The sequence below is a fragment of the Anomaloglossus baeobatrachus genome, chromosome 3, assembly GCF_048569485.1.
Source record: "Anomaloglossus baeobatrachus isolate aAnoBae1 chromosome 3, aAnoBae1.hap1, whole genome shotgun sequence".
NCBI classification, from domain to species: domain Eukaryota; kingdom Metazoa; phylum Chordata; class Amphibia; order Anura; family Aromobatidae; genus Anomaloglossus; species Anomaloglossus baeobatrachus.
The window spans coordinates 60,942,985-60,961,469 of NC_134355.1; the positions used below are offsets into that span (position 1 = coordinate 60,942,985).

Sequence of the window (18,485 nt, forward strand, 5' to 3'; positions counted from 1 at the left end):
AATGTCATTATGTCTTAGAGTAATTTAATGGCTGTTGTTCAGGAGCAGCATCAAGCTAATTCCCGCAATCCATTTGTTTAATATAACATTGAACATGGAGGGCATATAAAGATAGGTTTACCACTTTGCATGGTGGCATTGCAGCAGTGATTTACTACTGAAGGATCATGTATATGGAGCGATCTACTACTTCACATATTTAGACAACATGGAATGGGCAGAAACTAGTGAAATAGAGCACAGCCAGATCTGGACACATTGGGGGAGGGGGGGGGGGGGTTGGCTACCTGGTTGATCCAGCCAGTTGCATGTGCTTGTTTCAAAGATTAAGCCATGCACATGTAATTATACACAGGTGGTTCAGTGAAGCCCCCCTGCCTGCATAGGGTCCTGGCCATCCCCCAACCCATGCACATGGAATTATACACAGGTGGGTCAGTGAAGCCCCCCTGCCTGCATAGGGTCCTGGCCATCCCCCACCCCCACCCCATGCACATGTAATTATACACAGGTGGGTCAGTGAAGCCCCCCTGCCTGCATAGGGTCCTGGTCATCCCCCAACCCATGCACATGTAATTATACACAGGTGGGTCAGTGACGCCCCCCTGCCTGCATAGGGTCCTGGCCATCCCCCCAACCCATGCACATGTAATTATACACAGGTGGGTCAGTGACGCCCCCCTGCCTGCATAGGGTCCTGGCCATCCCCCAACCCATGTACATGTAATTATACACAGGTGGTTCAGTGAAGCCCCCCTGCCTGCATAGGGTCCTGGCCATCCCCCCAACCCATGCACATGTAATTATACACAGGTGGGTCAGTGAAGCCCCCCTGCCTGCATAGGGTCCTGGCCATCCCCCACCCCCACCCCATGCACATGTAATTATACACAGGTGGGTCAGTGAAGCCCCCCTGCCTGCATAGGGTCCTGGTCATCCCCCAACCCATGCACATGTAATTATACACAGGTGGGTCAGTGACGCCCCCCTGCCTGCATAGGGTCCTGGCCATCCCCCCAACCCATGCACATGTAATTATACACAGGTGGGTCAGTGACGCCCCCCTGCCTGCATAGGGTCCTGGCCATCCCCCAACCCATGTACATGTAATTATACACAGGTGGTTCAGTGAAGCCCCCCTGCCTGCATAGGGTCCTGGCCATCCCCCAACCCATGCACATGTAATTATACACAGGTGGTTCAGTGAAGCCCACCTGCCTGCAGAGGGTGCTGGCCATTCCCCCCTAATCCCCTCTAGTCTGCAGAGGGGGCTGGCTATCCCCCCCCCCCTTGCCAGCAAAGGGGGCTGCTGGCCGTTCCCCCTGTTGCTGTCAATCTGTACACAGTCAACACATTTTTCTGATTTGCAGATATGGTGTGTTTGTTTTTTTTTAAACTACTTTTTATTAGATTTTAAAATGGTATAACAAGTACATTGCATACAATGTCTAAAACAATATTGATCCAGCATTCCCACCCCTTTTTGTCACCTTTTTTTTTGTAGTCTTTTCCCCCTTTTAATTCTTAATTAGGCTCCTCAGCAGAGGTTTTTTTATTTTTATTTTTAAGGCAACCTATTTTTGCCGACACCATAGGACCATTCTTACTGTTCTATTCTGGATTCGAGATGAGCGAACCTGGAAAGTTAAGTTTGGAGTTCGTACTGAATATGAACTTTAGTTAAGTCAGTGCTGAAGGTTGGGTGCTTTTACATATGCAAACGAACTGTTGTGGGCATCGCTCTGCTCGGGTACGGTCGGTGCTCAGCCCAGTGTGAGCCATTTGCAGTATTTGATCGGCTCACACTGGGGGTAACAGCGAGATCGGATGTAGTGCGCATTAAAAGAAAAAAAAGTCGAAAAACTCCTGCCCCCGGAAGTGATCGCTGTTTGTGGGCAGAGACCCAAACTGCCCAATTAGTGACTTCCATTGGGGTTCAGGTCAAGTCCGAATCCCAAACTGAACTTTATCTAAAGTCTGGCTGCACCCACCGAATCGCAGTTAGGCTATGTGTCCACGCTGCGGAAAATGCGCGGATTTCTCGCGGAAAAGCCGCGGATTTCCCGAAAATCTGCAGCTCAGGCACTTCCCAGCCATTTCTATGGCATTTTGAAAATGCTGTGCCCATGCTGCGGATTTTTCCGCAGCGGATTTCGTGCGGATTTTGATCCGGAAAAATCTGCAACATGTCAATTATAGTTGCGGATTTTGGCTTTAAAATTGGGGAAAAAAAAATCCTTATCAAATCCGCGGTAAATCCACGGCAAATCCGCACCTTTGAAAAGGTGCGGATTTTGCGGGAAAGCCGTGGATTTTGATGCAGAAAAATCCGCAGCTACATTCTCCCGTGGACACATAGCTTACACTGATCAGGTCATCTCTAGTCGGGATCCTTCGCCGTGGAGAGCAGGGATATAGTGTCTCCCTGTAGAGGATCCATTCATACACCTGTGGATGCTGCAGGAAGATTGAACACTTCTTTCTAGGTTTCTTCGTGGATAACGGCTGATCGCTGGGGGTCGTAACGAAACCATGATCTGCTTATCATTTGTATGTTTAAAACTTTATAAAGCTAGTATAAAATGCTCCCACTAAATCACTCCTGATCTGCTCACGTTTCCTCTTTGCTAAGATCCTTTTTAGGATTGGTTTATACGATCACCATAAATTGCCCCCCTGCAGTAAAGCCATAAGGTGTTGGCACATGCTACCAGAATGGGAGGAACCGGATGTCATCTGCATTACTGTAGCAATGTATGTGTTACTCCGACACATGGTTCCCTGTAATATCGTGTGTGGGGGACAGCACAAGGGGAGATATATATATAGGATTTCACAAGGAGTAGTTTGATTGACCTCCGTATACACATTGCTGTAATATCCCCTTCTATAGAGACATAATAAGTATCATCCAGTGCATTGTGATGGCTGGATTATGTGCAGGGAGTAGTGTATGATGTGCGAGACGCGCGGCTCCTGTGTCTGGCTCCTTCCTGGAAATCCATTCTGTGCGGTGACTGCAGTGCTCGCACTCCTCGCTCTCCCTCCAGCCCTGCATTGCAGTGTCTGTAGCCTCCGATGGAGACACAACTGTATCCGGGCTCTGTACAGACGGGATCCTACAGGGGCTCCTGATTTTATTCCAAAGAATCCTACAAAACAAGTCTGTGTCCTTCTTCTTCTGCAGAGTTTGTCTGAGCAGTTCTATATCAGAAGACTGGAATCTGCTTTCACCGTCCCCCATGATTTAACCCCTCTTAGTGACCAAACCTCTAATCCAGATAGTCACACCACACAAGTGATACCATTTTAAAAACCGCACCCCTCAACATATTCACAACTGCTATTAACTATTCAGGGGCTTTTCAGTAATTGATGCAAAGTGGAAGAATGTTAAATTTTTACTTTTACAACCAAAACACATATTGATGGTCACCAAGGGCTTAGAGGGTTATACCCCAAACATTTTAGATTGCTCTCCGCCGAATGATCGATCGTTCAGACGGCAGCTATCGCACTCAATTCTCCCATAGGGGGGAGCGCTCCTGTGTTCTCTTAAGAGGGACCCTGCCAGACATCTCTGGTGACAGCTGATGACTTAAAGGACAAACAACTTGTTAGTCTGAAATCAAACATGGAGGATCCTCCTCTTCCCTGACATTTGTTAGGGGGCCCCAAATACAGAGGCGGCTGGCCGACACTATACTGTCTACCTGGTAATTTAAGGACCCACCCTCCCAACACATTAATCACCTAAGTTACTGATCCCTGCTGGTTGGGATCCCCTCTGATCCCCAGTACTATCCTCCGAAAGGACCCAGTATAACAGCGATTGCTGTGCATGTTCGATTCATGATCTGAGACTGCCGGGGATGCCACAATGCAGTAAACCACTTCTTCAGCAGTTCCTTGCATAATGATTGGCGAGATGGTGAATTTGTGGGGCGTACCAGAGCCCCATTTTTGGGATTGTAGGGGTCCCAGACTCCACATCTCCAACAATTGCAGTAGTAAGTTATTGCCTATCTTTTGGATAGGTGATAATTTGCCAATTTGAGAGTAGATGTCTATTGAACATGTCCATCTTAAAATGTTTGGTGTGTTTTTTTTTTTGTTTTTTTTATATACAAATATATAAAAAACACCGACCCGCACATCCAACAGGTGCTAGCTGAAAACACAATATAACTACAAATACATACAGTACGCTCTAGAATGCTAACATTGAAGAGAGGCATTTAAGTTTGGGTCCCGGTATATTAGAGATCACTTTCTCCTTGGAGACCAGGGTCAAATGCATTAGCCAATACATAAGCTAAATATCTCCCCCCCCCCCCCCCCAACCCCCAAGTATTCCTATAGCAGTAATGCAATGCCAGAGTTCCCTTATTGATTGTTAGCACTCTAGAGTGCAGCTGTGTTGGTTTTTTGTTTTGTTTTTTTTTTTGAATTTTTTTTAATATCATTTCAATGGATCTAAAACGAGTAACTAGATGGACAGGAGAAAGGTAGCAAGCTCTCACTTTCTGGGCATATTTATTAGGCTGAATTCCCATGCCCAGTAATCCTGCATTAGAATGGATCCAGCAGAGATCCGTTGGGAAAAAGTTCTGCAAACGCTACTTTTTTGTCAGTTCTTAACTAACTGTCTGCTGGATCCATTTTTTTTTAACATGGGAGTCTATGAAGGATGGATCCATGAACGGATTGCTATTTAGTCACCCATTAGTCTTACATTTGTAACGGATCCGTTTTTTTCCTACAGGATCCGTTTCAAATGGAAGATAAATAGCAATCCGCTAACGCATCCGTTCTCCATAGACTCCGATGTTAAAATGGATCCAGCAGAAATCATTTTGCCTACAGATCTCTGCAGGATCCGTTCTAAAGGATGATTACAGGACCTGTGCACTTGGCAGTAACTTGCTCGGACTTCACCTGACTATTCTTAAGCTATATTGTGTCTTCTGCACCTTGTGGTCTCCTATTAATTAGTGGCCTGAAATGATCGGTTCATTATTTCGGGCGAGACTGCCGTTTGTAAGGGGCACTTATCACATAGCGAGATCGCTGCTGAGTCACAGGTTTTGTGACGTACCAGTGTCCTCATCAGCGATCTCGCGGTGTGCGACACTAAGCAACGACCTGGCCCCTGCTGTGAAATCGCTGATCGTTACACACTGCTCTGGTTCAGTTTTTGCTCATTGGTCTCTCGCTGTGCAGCACACATCGATGTGTTTGACTGCGGGAGACCAACGAGCACCGACTGTTTAAGCAGCGTACGCTAGTAAACAGATTAATTATTGGGTAACTAAGCAAAGCACTTTGCTTGGTTACCCGATAATTACCATGCTTACAGGTTGCCAGCGCTGGCTCCCTGCACACGTAGTTGGGGTACACATCGGGTTACTAACCAAAGCTTTGCTTAGTAACCCGATGTGTACCCTAGCTACGTATACAGGGAGCCAGTGCGGGCAGCCTGTAAGCGGTGTACGCTGGAAACCAGGGTAAATATCGGGTAACCAAGCAAAGTGCTTTGCTTAGATGCCCGATATTTACCCCGATTACCAAGCACAGCATTGTTACACGAGTCGCTGGTGAGATCTGACTGTTTGACAGCTCACCAGCGACCATGTAGCGATGCAGCAGCGATCCTGACCAGGTCGTATCGTGGTCGGAATCGCTGGTACGTCATTTAGTGTGACGGTACCCTAAGACTCATAGAACAGAGGGAGCAGGTGCCGACCCGTCTCATCATTAGTTTGTTTTATCTTAACATATAAAATGCTGTATCATGTATCCCGATGTACTCTCATGCCACATATAATACCCTGTTTTCTCTTTGCTCTTCGCTATCGCACATCGCTGACCTACACAATCGTCCACAGGTTGGATCTGGTGGAAGCCTTTGTGACCGATCCTGAACTCAGGCAGTGTCTACAGGAAGATTTACTCCGTCGCTTTCCAGATCTGAACCGCCTGGCCAAGAAATTCCAAAGACAGAATGCAAATCTGCAAGATTGTTACCGGCTGTACCAGGCGGTGAACCAGCTGCCCAGTGTCATCCAGGCCTTGGAGAAATATGACGGTAGGTGCATTAGAGTAAATATAAATCAGCATGAAGCAAAAAGTTACTGCAGCTTTTTTGTAAACAACATTTAATGGAGTGGTTGGATAGCACCTGATAATAATGGGGGAAGGTGCTGCCATCTATACCCTGCTGCTCCTGGGGAAATGTAATATTACATGGTGGCCGTCTAATATAATATACTCCCTGCCCGAGACCACCATATCTACTGCTTCCTCAGGGTCCAAAGCAAGAAGCAATTTTCTGTGGTGTCTGCCCATTTTAGTAAGCCATAATCATCATTAACAGAATTTAACACTTTAGATAGATCGCTCTGTGTGTAATGACTCTATGTAATATATAGGATATGATCCCTCTCTGTGTAACGAATATATAGGAATAGATCCCTCTGTGTGTAATGACTTTATATAATATATAGAAATAAATCTGTGTGTAATGACTATATAATATATAGGAATAGATCATGCTGTGTGTAATGGCTCTATATAATATATAGGAATAGATCCCTCTGTGTGTAATGGCTCTATGTAATATATAGGAATAGATCCCTCTGTGTGTAATGGCTCTATGTAATATATAGGAATAGATCCCTCTGTGTGTAATGAGTCTATATAATATATAGGAATAGATCCCTCTGTGTGTAATGACTTTATATAATATATAGGAATAGATCCCTCTGTATGTAATGGCTCTATATAATATATAGGAATAGATCCCTCTGTGTGTAATGAGTCTATATAATATATAGGAATGGATCCCTCTGTGTGTAATGGCTCTATATAATATATAGGAATAGATCCTTCTGTGTGTAATGACTCTATATAATATATAGGAATGGATCCCTCTGTGTGTAATGGCTCTATATAATATATAGGAATAGATCCTTCTGTGTGTAATGACTCTATATAATATATAGTAATAGATCCCGCTGTGTGTAATGACTCTATATAATATATAGGAATAGATCCCTCTGTATGTAATGGCTCTATATAATATATGCGTCTCCTGTTTTGTATTGAATTACTGAAATAAATTAACTTTTTTGAGGATATTCTAATTTATTGAGATCCACTTGTAGTGGCCAACCTGTGCCGGAAAATGGATTGCTCTACAGCTCGGCATAGCCTTTCCCGCCACCATGTGCTCGGTCGACTCTCTCCTGCCTGATACTGACACTAAGGCGGGCAGCCATTCTTCCGGAGGACGTTCTAGCTCTGGAGGGGGGTACTTTCAGCCCCTCTCCTCCCCTTAAAAAAATAAAAATAAAAACCCCTGGTGATTACCGCTTACTAGTATTCTGCACTTGCAACATTAAACTAGTCCTCTGCTATTCCGGGGCCGTATAATTGTATTCTAAGGACATGGGCATACGACACCTTCTTCAAATCTGCAGAGAAATTCTGAGCAGCAGAACTCACATCAATGGAGTGTGGATATGTGCATGTAGTAGAAGTATATAAATATATATAATTTTTGTTTTAACCAAAATGTTGCGGATTAACTGCAGCTTTCGCACTTTCCTTTGTATAGGGTGAAGTCAGCAGGCGTAATCTGCAGCATAAATTGATCTGCTGCGGATTGTAAATCCACGCTTCTGGCTATTCTTGGATACAGGTTTTTCCCACAGTATGTAGATCACATTTCATAAAATCTCATCCATGACGCTGCAGGAATATCTGGAGAGAAAATCTTATCCAGCCAGTGTGAATGTAAACTTACAGATGTCACTTTTACAATAAAAAGCCATAAGGACAGGGACACTACCTAAAAAGTATTTTGTTCAGGTCTTACAGTTACATTCATTGGTAAGAAGTGCATAAAATCCAGCTCATCGCAATGCAGTTTCCATGGACAAACACTGCTAGTAATAGGAGTCCAAGCTCACAGACTTTAAGGCTATGTGCGCACTAGAAAAGTGATTTTTCTCAAGAAAATTTCTTGAGAAACTTCTAGGAGTTGAAGATACCGCACCTGCGGTAAAAAAACGCACCAAAACCACGGGAAAAACGCATGCGTTTTTGCCGCGATTTTAACGCGGTTTTTCCGCAGGTTAGTCCCTGCGGTTTTTTTATGATGAACTGCAATAAATAATATAGATAATCGATAGACAGATAATGGATAGAGTGAAAGATGGGTAGATGAATAGATAGATGAGAAAGACCTATATAACGTCCCACCCCCCTGCATATTCTAAGCTGGCACCCTTTAGTGACTTTCATGTGGCACTAAAGGGTGCCTAGCCTTGTATTTAGCCAAAAAATAAATAATTAAAAAAAAAATGACGAAGTCACCCCATCTTTAGTAGCCAGCTAGGGTAAAGGAGTCGGCTGCAGCCTGCAGACCACAGCTGGCAGCTTCACCTTGGCTCTTAATCCAAAACAGACGGCACCCCACGCTGTTATTTTACATTAAATAAATAATTTAAAACAAAAAACGTGGGGTCCCCCCCCATATTGGATCACCAGCCAAGGTAAAGCGGACAGCTGGGGTCTGATATTCTCAGACTAAAGAGGTCCACTGTTATTGGACACTCCCCAGCCTAAAAATAGCAGGCTGCAGCCGCCCCAGTAGTGGCGCATCCGTTAGACGTGCCAATCCTGGCGCTTCACCCAAACTCATCCCGTTGCCCTGGTGCAGTGGCAAACTGGGTAATATATGGGGTTGATGCCAGATGTGTAATGTCACCTGGCATCAAGCCCTGGGGTTAGTGATGTCACGCGTCTATCAGATACCTGACATCACAAACCCAGTCAGTAAGAAATAAAAAATAGACAACAAAAAAAGTTTTATTTGAAAAAATACTCCCCACATTCCCTCTTTCACCAATTTATTGACAAGAACAATCAAATCCGGGTCCGGCGTAATCCAATAAGGGGAGGTTGTCCCACGACGATCCATACCATAGTCACTGTCCCAGTAAGTGAAGAGCAGAAGGTTCCCCATTGGCTGGGAGAGTAATGCAGTGACCTGAACTAACATCAATGGGTAAGCCCAGGTCACTGCAGGGGATGACTAGCGCTGCTGTCAGGAGGTTAGATGAGATCATTACCTGCTGTGATGATCTCTTGCAGTCCTGCCATCAGCGCTGTCACTGCCTTCTATGCCCGCCACGTTCTCGGCAGTATCGCGAGAGCCCGTGACGTCACCGCCAGTGACAGTCTCGGGCCGCGGGCATAGACAGCACTGACCGCGGTGACGTCAGGAGGCAGGAGATCGTCACAGCAGGTAATGATCTCATCTCACCTCCTGACAGCAGCGCCCGTCATCCCCGCGGCTGCACGCACTGCTGTGTGTCAGTGTCTGCCTGCGCTGCAGGGTGACAAGCTGCTGATACTGCGGGCAGACACTGACACTGCTGTGCGTGCAGCCGCAGGGCTGGAGCGGGACACAGACTGCACGGGCACCTGGAGGTCACACGGAAGTGCTTCTGTGCGGCTTCCAGGGAGTTTGACGTCTGTGTTTACTCTGCTCCGCTTCCTCTTCTGTCATAATGACATCACTTCCTGCAAAACCGCAGGCAGCGATGAGCATTACCGCAGGTAAATCGCGGCTATACCGGGGGTATACCGCACATCATTTGCTACCTGCGGTATACCCCCAGAATTTCGCGATTATATTACAGTGAATGGAGTGAAATACCGGGGGTATACCGCAGGTACCTGCGGAAAAGTGACATTCACATTTTCTCAAGAAATTTTCTCAAGAAAATCTTCAAAGAATTTTCTTGAGAAAAAAATGCAGCGTGCGCACAGCTATTTTTTTTCCCCATAGGTTTTGCTGGGAAATGTCTGCAGAAAGATTACAAACATTTCTCAAGAAATTCCCGCAGCAAAACCGCGGGTAAATCCGTGGGTAAAAACGCCTAGTGCGCACAGGACCTTAATGTGGCACTGCCATAGGATGACACCTGTGTCACAAATCACTTTGGAACACATCTAAGGGTATGTGCCCACGATCAGGATGCACTGCATCTTGGTTGCGGTGGGTTTTGATCTGTGGGGGCCTGAAGTCTCCTCCACAGGAGACCGCAGCTGCTCCTGCCCCCGATCCAAGCTCGGGCAGTTGTGGTCTTTCGCTGTGTTCTCCTTGTGGAGAATATTTGCGTCTCCACAGCAAAGAATTGACATTCCTGTGGCTCAGTCAGTTTACGTTGCAGGGAAAACAAGCACAATGGGCACAGGATTTCTATAAATCCCATCCACTGTGCTTGTTCTGTACAATGCAGCGTATTGAATTCAGCTGAAACGCGCTGCGTCCAAAACACTGTGAACCCTGATTGTGGGCACACAGCCTAAGAGAGTAGAAATATCACAATCAGCTGTAAGCTCTATTATTGGTTACTAGAAGCATCCAGGAGCAGCAGCAGCTCCGCCATGAGGCAGTTGACCATGCAAACTCGCTAGACCGGACAGCAAGGGGTCACAAACAGTGTAGTAAGACAACATCAACCATAAAACATCCGGGAATGCGGGCAGTGGAGTATGTGATGCACAGACCTTTCCTATCCTCTGCCACATCACTCGGGGCTGCCCCAAACTGAATCTGTAAGTGACCCTTGGAGCATCATGAAATGGGCGTCCATCATGGAGCAGCAGCCAACAAGCCCAAAGTCACTGACATTACAACAATCCAGTCCACATGTGGCATATCACTGGACCAAAGGCGTTTCATTGTCCGCGGCCATCTGATGGATGAATTTTGCTTTTGATGGATGCCACAGAGAACACAACCAACTAGTAAGCATCGCACCTACTGTAATATTGAGTGTGGAAGGGTAATGGTCTGTGGCTGTTTCAGGATTTGTCCCCCTATTTCCAATGAAGACCAATATGTCATAATTACATAGGTTGAAAAAAAGCCCTAGATCCATCTAGTTCACCCTTCCTCCACCAATTCTACATTTTGTCACTAAGTCACTTATAACCGACAATGTTGTGTGTACTGAGGAAATCATCCAGCCCTTTTTTAAAAAATAGTGTCTGCCATTACTACCTCTTGTGGTCGGCATTCCACAGTCTGACCGCTCTAACTGTAAAGAACCCTTTCCTATTTAGCTGTCGGAATCTCTTTTCTTCCACTCGCAGTGAGTGCCCCCTGGTCCTTAGTATTGTCTTTGGAAGGAATAAGTCATGTGCCAGTCCTTTATATTGACCACACGTATTTATACATATAAATGAGATCAATGATTGCTTATAAAGATATTTTTGACAATTGTTCGCTTCCAACCATGTGACCTTATTTTGGGGAAAGGTTTTTTTTTTTTTTTCTCTTTGCGGGTGAGTTTGATGTGGGTAAATTCGAGTGGCAGAGATCTGATCTCACCCCCATCCAATGTCTCTGACATAAATTTGGAATGGCAAGTTTTAGCCAAACTTTCAAATTAAAGGGAACCGGTCACCAGATTTTTCCCTATTTAAACTAAAAGAATCCCCTTCTGCAGCTCCTGGGCTGCATTCTATGAAGTTGCACCGTGGCTCTGACTCCCCTTCCAGACCCCAAAAATAACTTTATAAAACTTGGCCCTTAGATATGTTAATTACCTTGGTTGGCCAGATGGGCGGGCTCATTTTCTGCTCCTTTCCCCCCTCCTGCTGCTGATCGCCATCCTCCTTCCTTGATTGACGGGATGACGCCCTCCGCCATCCTCCTCGTCGCATTTTCAAATCTTGTGCCTGTGCAGTTAGGTCGACTCGCGCAGGCACAGTTCGCTGTGGCATATCATGGGCAGAGCAGCCCTAGCTCGCGTCGATGAGCTAAATGCGCAGGCACGAGATTATGGGCAGCCACGAGCATGGCGCTGGTGACGTCGGCGCTGTACATGATCTCACTAGCGCCATGCTCTTACCCGCCCATAATCTTGTGCCTGCGCATTTAGCTAATCGACACGAGCTAGGGCAGCTGTTTTCTGCTCTGCCCGCGATATGGCATAGCCAACTGCGCCTGCGCGAGCCGACCTAACTACACAGGTGCGAGATTTGAAAATGCAACGAGGAGGATGACAGAGGCATCATCCCGTCAATCAAGAAAGGAGGACGGCGATCAGCGGCAGGAGGGGAGACAGGAGGAGAAAATGAGCCCGCCCATCAGGCCAACACAGGTAATTAGCATACCTAAGGGTCAAGTTTTCTTAAGTCATTTTTGGAATCTGGAAGGAGAGTCAGGGCCAAGGTGCACCTTCATAGAATGCAGCCCAGGAGCTGCAGAAGGGGATTCTTTTAGTTTAATAGGGAAAAACCTGATGACCGGTTCCCTTTAATGATGGTATCATAAATGGTCTTTGCAGACTCTCTTCTCTGTAGATATGACCCAATCTCATTTGGTACATTTTTTTTTAAACAATTTTTTTTTTTTCTGTGACTTTGAGCTGTCTGTATACCTTCAATTTGGGTGAAAACTTTCAGTCATTGACTTTGACCGACAATCGTTTTTCCCTTCTGATGAAAAGCTGGTCATCTTCCAAGGTGTTTTTCTTTTTTTTTTTTTTCTCCTTTTTCTTCTAGATTCTTTACAAGATCACGGACACCTTCAGACGTCTTATTAGCAGTTCTTAAACTTCCATTGATTTCAATGAAAGTTAATGCTCTGGCAGCGACCGCTATGACTGGCGTATTGACAGCTGGCTTTCTCCTTGCGGCAGATCTTAAAATTATAAGAATACTGAAGCACTAAAGCCATAAATATTTAAGGAGATGCAAAATCTAAATGACCCATCAAGCTTAATCTACCCAGTAGGTTTATAGGAAGATTCCACCGATAAAATTAATTAAGGAATATAGAAGTATTTAAGAAGTCGACAGTTTGGAACGAGCCACTGGGGATAAGAACGCTTCATATACTGATCCGACTCGGAGTTTGCAAAACTATTTATTTTTTTTGTTTGCTTTAATTTTTTTTTTCCTTCCGTTACCGCACTTCACAGGAATACATGGATAACAGAAAAGGGACATTTAGCACTCTAAAGATAGAGGGGACAAAGGGGCCAGATGAGCTGCTGATAAAGGGGTGCTCATCCTGCTGTTAGCAGTTACCAAGTGTGCAAGGCTGGAAGTCTACCTAGAGTCCGATGGGCCCCCGATGCAATATTTGGAAGCCCCCCCCCTCGTTTTTTTCAGATGTAGTAATGTCTCCCTTCCTGGGCCCCTTCCAGGGATACAGATTGGGCTAAAGTGTTGGAACCATTGAAATTATTCCAGATGGTAGAAGGTCTATATGCCATGTCCTATGAAGAACAGCTAAAAGAGCTAGGGATGTTTCGTTTGAAAAAGAGAAGGCTAAGAGGAGACTTAATAGCGGTCTACAAATATCTGAAAGGTCACAGTGCAGAGGGAACTACCCTATTCTCATTAGCACAAGGAAGTACAGGAAGCAATGGGATGAAACTAAAAGGAAGGAGATTCAGATTAGACATTAGGAAAAACTTTGACAGTGAGGGCAGTCAGGGAGTGGAACAGGCGACCACGGGAGGTGGTGAGCTCTCAATCAATGGGAATCTTCAAGTGGAAGCTGGATAAACATATAGCTGGGATGATTTAGGAAAACCTGCACTCGCAGGGGCTTGGACCCGATGGTCCTTGAGGTCCCTTCCAACTCTACCGTGATTCTATGAAGTATTTCTCCCAGATAATTATTGCAATTACACATGTTTTGTTATCCACATGTTATTTCCTTTTTGTGTACTGGAACAACACAAACAGAAAAAAGAGAAATTAGACATTTCACACACAACCCCAAAAATGGACTGGATAAATTTGTTGGCATCCTCAACTTAATATTAGGTTGCACACCATATGGAATAAGTGGTCAATGGGATTTAGATCTGGACTCTTTTTGCTGCCACTTGAACTCTCCAGCACTTTATATTCATATCTTTCTGGGAGATTTTTGAAGTATGTTTGGGTCATTGTTGCGCTGAAAGACTCATGCTAATACGCAAATCTGCTTTCTGACACTGGGCACTACATTGCAACCCAAATTGCTTCGGTAATCTTCAGATTTCATGATGCCTAGCACACAGTTAAGGCACCCATTGCTAGAGGCAGCAAATAAACCCTAAAATCTCTTTGAACCACCACCATGTGTGACTGTAGGTACTGTGTTCTTTTCTTTGTAGACTTCATTCCGTTTTTGGTAAACGGTAGAATGATGTGCTTTACCAAAAAGCTCTGTCTTGGTCTCATCTGTCCAAAATACTTTCCCAGAAGGATTTTGGCTTACTCACCTACATTTTGTCAAACTGCAGTCTAGCTTTTTTTATGTCTGTTAGCAGTGGTGTCCTCCTGGATCTCCTCCATGGAGTTTTTCCAGATGTGGACTTTATAGTGCTGACACTAATGCACCCTGAGCCTGCAGTGCAGCTTGAAAACTTGATTGGGGCTGCTTATCCACCACCTGGATTAAGCTGCGTTCCAACCTTTCATCAATTTTTCTCTGCTATACACGTCCTGTGAGGTTAGCTACAGTGTCATGCATTGTAAACCTCTTGATAATGTTGCACACTGTCGACAAAGGAACGTTGAAATCTCTGGAAATGGATTTGTAACCTTGAGATTGTTATTTTAACAATTTAGGTTCTCAAGTCCTCACAGTTCTCTTCTCATTTTTCAATTCTCCATGCTTAGTGTGACACACAATTCAAAGATTGAGTCAACTTCTCCCCTTTTATCTGGTTTCAGGTGTGATTTTCATATTGCCCACATCTGTTACTTGCCAAAAGGTGAGTTTTAATGAGCATCACATGCTTGAAACAGTTACATACCCACATTTTTGGAAAGGTGCTATCTATTTTGTCCGGACCATTTTTGGGGTTTGTGTGAAATTATGCCCGGACTCGCATCCAGCTGAAATGGGCATTGGCGCCAGCAGAGGCCCCCTTTTGATACTGCCCAGTCGCACCATCTGCAACAATGATTGGTATGCCCCTGCTGTATGTACAGATTTATCATAGGATATGATCAACAATAGAGCAAGTTAGATGTTTACCTATCTGCAAAGCTCATTGATTTGGTATTGTTAGTTTCGTGATTGTAGCCATGTGAAAAAGGCCCCCAAGGCTAAATGCACATCATGCGTTTACATTTTTTTTTTTTTTTTTTTATTTTTATTTTTATAAAGGAGCCGGCATCAATTTTGTATTCGGTTACATCTTGATTTAATAAAAAAAAAATTGATTTCAGCCTCCACAAAAAAGCCTTTAATCGGGATGCAAGAATATGCCGTGAACCGAGCCTGCAGATGGTCTTGTACCCGGCTATGTGACTGACGTATTTTACTGACCCGGTAAATGGAACATCTCTTTTGCTTTAATTGCCGTGTTTGCCGCATGTACATGGTCCTCACAGAGACAGCCTCATTATATGGAGCAGCGAGGTTTCATGTTGCTTTAATGGGAAAAGTTTTTTTTTTTCCGTTAGAAACTATATGATAACATCTTGTGTTGATGGGCAGCGGGAATGATGAATCAGTGGGTTTTGATGTCAATGGGGGATGTCTTGCTATGCATCAATGACTCTACAGCAACCAAAAAAACGGTTTAGATTTTTTTTTGTCTTTTTGATATGAATGAGGCTTTCTGGGACTTGCGGACAAATTCTAATGTTTAAAGGCGAAACGTTTTTGCTAGGTAATCGTAGGAATCAGGACAGGTCAGTGTGAGATAATTGGAACAATACCTATTTTGTCTATTTGTTAGGGCTAAATTCACCTTGTCATATATACTAAACCTAGATTGCAAATGTGCCTGTTAGTAGGGGGTGTGGAGACACCGGGGCTCAGTGGGTGCTCTCGTCCGCTGGCCCGACCGCCTTTAGAAAGATTGCATGGCCCAGGGCTCATCCCAACTGAACGCCCGACCTCCTTAACCGTGGGCGGAACACTACTCAGACATCACAGGGTGAGGGAATCACAATATTAAGACTTTATTGGATCACCAAACAATTAACAGCATATGGCACATAACCAGCAAAACCACAGAATGTAACCGGCAACAGTTTCTCACCCTTCCGCTGGCTCACCAGGGGTTAGAACAGGGGTGGGCAATTAATTTTCCCATGGGGCCGCATGAGAAATTGGGATGGTTTTAGAGGGCCGGACTAATATAATTAACTCGGTTCTACATATATATATATATGTATATGTGTGTGTGTGTATATATACACACATACACACAAACACGCATATATACTGTGCGTGTATAATATATATACACATACACACAATGTATACATACACACACAATCCCCATATACTACATCACTACACCCGCCACATACTACACCTGTAATATACATCAGTATACACTACACCTGTAATAAACTACACCTCTATATACTATACCACTATATATTACATCACTACACCCCTATATACACCTGTAATATACTACATCACTATATACTACACCTGTAATAAACTGCAGCACATCACTATATACTACACCTGTGATAACCTACATCACTACACCCCTATATACTACACTTGTATTATACTACATCACTACACCCCTATATACTACACTTGTATTATACTACACTCCTATATACTACACCTGTATTATACTACACCACTACACCCCTATAAACACCTGTATTATACTACACCACTACACCTGTAATATACTACACCACTACACCCCATATACACCTGTAATATACTACACCACTACACCCTTATATACACCTGTAATATACTACACTACTACACCCCTATATACACCTGTATAATACAGGTGTATATAGTGGTGTAGTATAATACAGGTGTATATAGGGGTGTAGTATAATACAGGTGTATATAGGGGTGTAGTGGTGTAGTATAATACAGGTGTATATAGGGGTGTAGTATAATACAGGTGTATATAGGGGTGTAGTATATTACAGGTGTATATAGGGGTGTAGTGGTGTAGTATAATACAGGTGTATATAGGGGTGTAGTATTATACTACACTCCTATATACACCTGTATTATACTACACCACTACACACCTATAAAACTACACCACTACACCCCCCCATATACCACACCTGTAAAACTACATTCCCATATACTAAACCACTACACCCCAAATATTTGTCAAAAGTTACCCCTCTCCCCCAGCCCCCCGCCTGCCCGCCCCCATTGTCCCCGCAGGTTACTAGTAACCACTCACCTCTCTTCTTATCGTTCCCGTCCTCAGACACCTCCGTACGAGCCCCCCGCTGAGCTGCTTCTCCTTCACATGGCCAGGCTGCGCCGACGCTGTATTCCTAGGAGCACCCGCCGCTGCCTCTCTCCATACGGCCCCCGCCTCTGCAGCTTCTCCTTCCGGGCAGGAACTTTTCAAATGACACACGCGCGCCGTACTGACGATATCGGGGCGCGCGTGTGTCACAGAGAAAAGTGTCGGGCAAGGAACAGAGGAGAGATTCCTGCGTTCCGCTGCCTACACTGTGCGGAGCTTCATGATCTGTCCTCTGTTTCCTGCCCGACACGCAGCGTGTGATGAGGGTCAGGGCCGGCTCCAGGTTTTTGTGGGCCCCGGGCGGAAGAGTCCCAGTGGGCCCCATCAACACGCAGACACACATATGTACACATACATATTTAAAGACAAACTCACAAAAATACATATAGAACGGACACATCTATACAGCCATATACACTGACATACATAGATACACATTATACATGCCTACAGACACACAGCTCTTCTGCATACATACAGACACACATAGCTCTGCTACAGACACACATAGCTCTGCTACAGACACACATAGCTCTGCTACAGACACACATAGCTCTGCTACAGACACACATAGCTCTGCTACAGACACACATAGCTCTGCTACAGACACACATAGCTCTGCTACATACAGACACACATAGCTCTGCTACATACAGACACACATAGCTCTGCTACATACAGACACACATAGCTCTGCTACATACAGACACACATAGCTCTGCTACATACAGACACACATAGCTCTGCTACATACATACACACATAGCTCTGCTACATACATACACACATAGCTCTGCTACATACATAGCTCTGCTACATACATACACACATAGCACTGCTACATACACACATAGCACTGCTACATACACACATAGCACTGCTACATACACACATAGCACTGCTACATACATACACACATAGCTCTGCTACATACATACACACATAGCACTGCTACATACACACATAGCACTGCTACATACATACACACATAGCACTGCTACAGACACACATAGCTCTGCTACATACAGACACACATAGCTCTGCTACATACAGACACACATAGCTCTGCTACATACAGACACACATAGCTCTGCTACATACAGACACACATAGCTCTGCTACATACAGACACACATAGCTCTGCTACATACAGACACACATAGCTCTGCTACATACAGACACACA

General features: G+C 44.7%; 1 protein-coding gene across 1 annotated transcript in view; it reads left to right on the plus strand.

The window, feature by feature from the left end:
- Window positions 1–18,485, plus strand: part of MSH2 (mutS homolog 2) — a 223,791-nt gene that overhangs the window by 89,065 nt on the left and 116,241 nt on the right. Inside the window, exon 7 of the mRNA XM_075338034.1 lies at window positions 5,889–6,088. Coding sequence (XP_075194149.1) covers window positions 5,889–6,088 — 200 coding nt within the window. The remainder of the gene's footprint in view (window positions 1–5,888; window positions 6,089–18,485) is intronic.